General features: G+C 37.5%; 1 protein-coding gene across 3 annotated transcripts; it reads left to right on the top strand.

Annotated features, from left to right (window-relative positions):
- Positions 1-260: 260 nt before the first annotated feature.
- Positions 261-4,698, top strand: LOC131151773 (protein SULFUR DEFICIENCY-INDUCED 2). Of its 3 annotated transcripts, XM_058103176.1 has the most exons (5): positions 345-655; positions 2,852-3,064; positions 3,196-3,261; positions 3,834-3,989; positions 4,125-4,698. In XM_058103176.1, the coding sequence occupies exons 1-5, from the start codon at positions 560-562 to the stop codon at positions 4,533-4,535; spliced, it is 942 nt and encodes a 313-aa protein (XP_057959159.1). In that variant the 5' UTR covers positions 345-559; the 3' UTR covers positions 4,536-4,698. The 3 variants fall into 3 exon arrangements, with proteins under 3 accessions (XP_057959161.1, XP_057959160.1, XP_057959159.1); XM_058103178.1 differs by lacking the exon at positions 3,196-3,261 and having other exon boundaries at positions 261-655; positions 3,837-3,989; XM_058103177.1 differs by lacking the exon at positions 3,196-3,261 and having other exon boundaries at positions 303-655.
- The last annotated feature ends 1,601 nt before the right edge of the window (positions 4,699-6,299 follow it).

Genomic DNA, 6,299 nt, shown 5'->3' on the forward strand with positions numbered 1-6,299 from the left:
AAGAATATTTTTTAATGAATAAAAATTTAAATGATTAAATAATTTATATTTACATGCTTTTCAAAGAAACAATATTTTGTCTTCTATGATTAATCCTTTTTACTATCTGAATATAAATTTTTATTAAATTTTATACTTAGATAAATAACTACACAATAATATTGTTTTAGTTTTAAGAATTCGTAACATAAAAAAAAAAAAAAAATAATAGAGGGGAATGGAACGATGTAATGCAGGCCGGTGAGACAGAATAATGATAGAGTGACAGGCGGTTTAGGGGAACAGACGTGGCAAAAGAAGCTGACTGCAAAGGTATTAAAATCCAATGCAAGGAGAACCTGGATGGCTTCAGGTCCAGGTTCATTCTTCTTCCCCGCGTTCATCTTGTTCTGTTTATCCATTTTCTGTCCTCATCTCTGATCTGTTTCCTCTCTTCCAAAAGATTGGCAGAATTAATATCTCCCCCCTCTCATCCCCTCTTCTTCTAATTCAAATAAGATTTTAGAGAGAGAGAGAGAGAGAGAGAGGCGGACAGAGACAGGGACGGAGGTTAAAGACGATGAATCCAAAGAAAGGGGAGAAACCGGAGCCTTACCATGTCCTTCACAAGCTCCCTCCTGGAGACAGTCCCTACGTTCGAGCTAAGCACGTTCAGGTGCATATATATTTTGTATATATATATATATATATATATATATTACGTTTTGCAATTTATCATTTGTTCTTGATCGTTTTATTTATGGATATATATATATATATATATATATATATATATATATATATATTTGGAATTCTGGTTTACTGAACATGCTCAGTGTCTGTGTTAAAATATTTATTTTCTGAAAATAAATCCAATTTCCTGAATTCTTCCTGTGGAGGAAAGTTTCAATGTCGCGAAATTAATGAAGTAATTCCACCTTAATTAATTAGTTTCAGATATTATGGCGGCGAATGTCTCATGAGTGTTCATTATGCAACAACAAGAATAATAATTATATTATAGTAGTAGTAGTAGTAGTAGTAGTAGTAGTAGTTTTTCTTTTCTTTTCTTTTCTTTTTTGCAATATAGGGGTGCAATGCAAAAGCTTCATAGTGCATTCGGGAAGAACCATTTGATAATGGTGGATGATGGGTTCTTTCTCCCCTCTTAACTTCTTATGTGAATTGAATTCTCAGGTTGTCTTTTTCTCCCTCTCCGATGCCCTTGACTTCTTGAAGGATCTGCTCTTCATGACCTGTGTTTGTGAACTTGTACAAATTTTGAGCTGTGATTTATGAAACCAGTCCAAATTTTCAGACTTGCTGAATTTGTGACCCAATTTCACGGGACGGAAGTTCGCAAGGGCATTTTTGTTTTTGAAAAGAAAATTTCTGTATCCTGCTCAAGTTCCCTCACCCTATGTTTGGGAATTTGGAGATGAAACTTAGATTTGAATCAGTGTATGTTTGGAAAGACACAATCCTTTTGTGTATGCGCGAATTTTGGGCTGTGGATTTGAATTTGTATGGATATGGAAAGTGTAGTATAAATTGTATTAAAATTTTCCCATATCTACACAAATCTAAATTAATGGTCTTGAGATCCATACTCCACTCTGCACAACTTCAATTTCACTAAATCTTCCCCCTTTTTTCCACAATTTGTATCCTACTTTTGAGGTACATGGGATGATTATTTTAGTAATTAAATTAAATGTATAAATTTGTGGCTGAGCTTTAATTAAGATCAGTCAAAATCTTTATTACCAAAAAAGATCAGTTAAAATGGGCTCCTTGGCTGAATCAATAAAATCTAGTTGTTTCAGTAGTTAAATTTTGAAAATAATAAATAAATTGTGAAGTTTTCCCATTTCAGGCCAGGGCATAATAGCCAACCTGGTGAATCTACCAAATGTAACTGCTCTCAATTTTCTTTTCTATTTCTGATTAACCTTACCGACGTTTGGAGGGGTCCTGAATTTATATTTGTACAGAGTTTGGATAGGATGTAATATAAATTTGTATTCAAAATTTTCTAGATCCATCCAAACCCAAATACAATCTCTGAAATTTATGTTTCGAAATGTAGTTTTAAGTAAAAGGAGTGTCTCTCACGAGGTTAGGAGATCAAACCCTCCCGAGTTTGTTTTCGCCTTGGATTCCTGAAATTTATCTCCCTTTGGATTTGTAGGATCGGCTTCAAGGGGCGCGGGATTAGTCACGTGGACCGTAAAACGGACACGTGGAAACCCGGTGCATAATCCCAAAAAAAAAAGGATTTTTTTTTTTTTGGCATTACATTTAATGAATGGCTGGTGCTTCTGCATTGTTAACTTATATAGTGTTGCTGTCCTAAATTAATCCCCTGCTTTTCTGCCCAAACAAGCTTCCAGCAATAATTACTTATTGTGTGGGAAAACTTTAGAGCAAATGGGGGCATGGAGCATTTTACCTGTCGCCATATGGTGCAAATTTGAAGAAAATTCTTGGCACGCAACCAGATCTTTTTCCATGCAAAATTTTCTTGTTTAGTCTGTTGTGCATTGCCCACGTCAAAATCCAACATTTTCTAAATGATGACAAATACCGTTTTTGTCTTGTTCTTTGTCTACTAGATCACTAAAAGATAACATACTATTGATGTGTGTGCGCGCACACATGTGCAGGCTTGTGCGTACAGATAAATACGCGCGTGTGATAAATTTTATGGTGCATTTTGTACCTGTCATCGGGTAAAATGGTTTTTTTCTGTCCACTGATGACCAATCTATTTTGAATCAATGTTTTTTAACATCTATGCGACCTTCTTTTCAACCGTTTGATTCATGATTTGCGTTTGTGATTAACTTGGTTAATTTCCCTGCAACTTCAGTTGGTTCAAAAGGATTCAGAAGCAGCGATAGCTTTGTTTTGGAAGGCAATTAACTCTGGAGATAGAGTTGACAGTGCCCTCAAAGACATGGCAGTGGTCATGAAACAACAAGATCGGGCTGAAGAAGCAATTGAGGCCATCAAATCTTTTAGGGACCGCTGCTCCAAGCAAGCCCAAGAATCACTAGACAATGTCCTCATTGACTTATACAAGGTGCTCAATCACAAATCAATAATTTTGAGTATAAGCACAATGGTCCTCCTTATCCAACACTGTTTTGAAAGAGGGTTTTCTTGAGGGCATTATGCTGAGGTTTCTAGTGACTTCCAAATTTTCTGTGTTAGTTGACTAATGAGGGTGTTAGGGTGAGCATTGATGCATGGCCGAGGTTACTCCAGAGTGACTTGCAGGTCCGGATGTTTCCTCAATCTTCATGCATCCTATGTTTCAGATAACGGTGGTGACATCTTAATTCTGTATCATTACACCTTTTAGGTGGACTTACTTTTTTATTTAAAACTAGATTGGACAACATTTGCTATATTTTATTAATTTTTTTTAAATTAAAATCTTCTGGATAATTTCTCCCCAAATTGGTAAAAAAGTAAAATCTTAAAATATATATATATATATATATATATATATATATATATATTTCATGATTTGTTTGTTTGCCTAGAAGACAATTTTATGAAAGCCATGCTGGAACCTTGCAGCAATTTATTTACAGCTAGTTTTAGTTTTAGACTCTCGTCCTTTTCTGTGTTTCTCCACATAACAATGACAAAACAGGGCACGGATATTAAAAGCCTCAAATTTGTTTTCACGCGCATTTTTTTTCATGTTTACTTAATTATTCCATTGACAAAACAGGGCACGAATATTCTAGCTATTGTTTCATTTTTCTTTTACTGGGAGCGAAGGGTTTTCTGCCTTCTATTGATATTAACCTTTCTCATAATAACAATAATGTATTTGACAGAAGTGCGGGAGGGTAAATGACCAGATTGAGCTACTGAAGCAGAAGCTCCGTATGATTTACCAAGGGGAGGTCTTTAATGGGAAGCCTACCAAGACAGCTCGGTCTCACGGAAGGAAATTTCAAGTCACCATCAAGCAGGAGACCTCAAGAATACTGGTACTCAAATCACATGAATTAATTATATATCTTGGCTAAATAACTGCATGCTTTTTAGTTCTCAAGCATGATAAGGCTTTAGACACTGACATGTGTTGTCAAGCTAATTTATTTTAGCTTACTTGTAATCGGCAGGGCAATCTGGGATGGGCCTATATGCAGCAAACAAACTATGTGGCAGCCGAAGTGGTATATCGCAAAGCCCAGATGATAGACCCTGATGCCAACAAGGCCTGCAACTTGGGCCTGTGTCTGATCAAGCAAGCTCGATACCCCGAGGCGCAATCTATTCTCGAGGACATATTGCAAGGTAAGATTTGTGGCTCCAATGACCCGAAGTCAAGGAACCGTGCCCAAGAGCTGCTACAAAAACTAGAGCCGTGGCAATCTGCAGTCCCATTACCATCAATACCTTCTGGAGTCAGTTTAGAAGATGCTTTTATTGAGGGGCTGGACCGGTTGATCAAACAATGGACCCCCTATAGATCAAGGAGACTTCCCATCTTCGAAGAGATCTCTCCCTTCAGGAATCAGTTGGCTTGTTAATTAAGCTATGTGTTAGGGGTGACATTGTAATGGGGGTTAAATGGAGAAGAGAGTTGGCTTTACATGTATTCTTGAGGGATTTGTAAATGAATGTAAATTACTTGTGTTATGGCTTGTATGGTTATTCTCTTGAATAAAATAAGTAATCTTATTTATCATTGAATATGATTGTCTCTTGCATTTATGATCTATTGGTCTCTATATTAATATTTCATGATTATGAGTGGTTGCCGAGACTTATGTAGTGTTCATGTTTGCACGTTTGAACGTATAATTATTGGCCGACTCTGTTAAGGGTGAGCCTCGACAAGTGCCATGCGGCCCCTTAGTTGAGTCTAATATGGGGGTCCATGATAGTTGATATCAGAGCACAGTGGGTGTGAGCACCATGAGCGGCAAGCTGAGAACTTCAAAGTCTGCAAAGACAGAACGCGTTCAGGCGCTGGAGGCTGGAGTGACAGAACTTGAAACCTTGGAGATGAAATTCTTCGAACTCCAAGCATTTGTGACAAAATTGTCAAAAGAGATAAGCGTGCCAATAGAGCTTGAGGCCGCTCGAGAAAACACTAAAGGAAAACTCTATAGGGTATCTAAGCTTGAGATGAGAATTGCGAAACTTGATAAATTCATTCCACGTATAAAATCCCTAGAGAAAAGATTAATAGAACTTGAGGCCTCCTTACGAGAATTAACTGATAATTTTTATTTGCTTGCAGAAAATGTCAAAGAATCTATTAGCACTATGAAAGAGGATTGGAAGGAGGTGGGTAAGCTTCGGAGCCTAACGGACCAATTTCAAAATGACTTAGAGGAGGTTAGTACTAAGTTAAACGCAGCGGCCCAGATGTCTCAAAGGCCAATAATCGATACCTATGGTGGAACTCGAATTAGAGTGCCTAAACCTAAATGTTATAGGGGCGCTCAAGATGCAAAGGAGTTAAACAACTTCGTCTTCCACTTGGAACGCTACTTCAAGTGCTCAAGGATTGATCTAGAGGAGGACCGAGTTAACCTTGTCGCGGTATATCTTACTAAAGATGCTAAGTTATGGTGGAGAACCAAATGTGTAGACATGCAAAACAATAGGTATACCATCAGTACTTGGGAAGGGTTGAAAGAGGCCTTGAAGACACAGTTTTATCTAGGAAATAATTGACCGCCACTTGCTTGTTTTTTGTGCATGGGACCCCATCCCGTAGCAGAATGTCCAGAGCGAAAGGTCTTGAATGCCTTGAAAACATTCCAAGAGAGAACAAAAGTCATGAACACAGATTTGGGAGAAAAGAGGAGTACGGTGGGCACCCTGAGGCTTTTTAGGAGTTCCTAAGACCCTAAGTAGCAAAAGGTATGGGGGGGAATACTTGCAGATTTTGTGAAATTATGTTTCCTTATTGGATGTGTTAATTTTTCATTAATTTTATGAAATATGTTGCTACTAATCGTGTTTTGTTGAGATGGTGATAGAGGAACAACCAAAATCTGTGACACTTTTGATGGCTCCTAGGATGGACATTTGCTTAAAAGCCTACAAACTCACAAAGACCTATGTAAACAAAGAGCGATGACCATGATAGTTTGAAGCTAAAGACCTGGTAGTTAGAGAAGTACTACCCAGAAGACTTCTAAGATAATATGAAAGGCCAATCCATTCACTACTACTTCCTAGCAGTGATTTAAAGCAACCCCATGTCAATGAAGAAGATCAATGTTGTAGACTTTTGGAGTTTGATCCCTGTTTTGATTCTGACAAAGCACATGTATCTT

This window comes from Malania oleifera, chromosome 3 (assembly GCF_029873635.1).
Source record: "Malania oleifera isolate guangnan ecotype guangnan chromosome 3, ASM2987363v1, whole genome shotgun sequence".
In the NCBI taxonomy this organism is placed as follows: Eukaryota; Viridiplantae; Streptophyta; class Magnoliopsida; order Santalales; family Ximeniaceae; genus Malania; species Malania oleifera.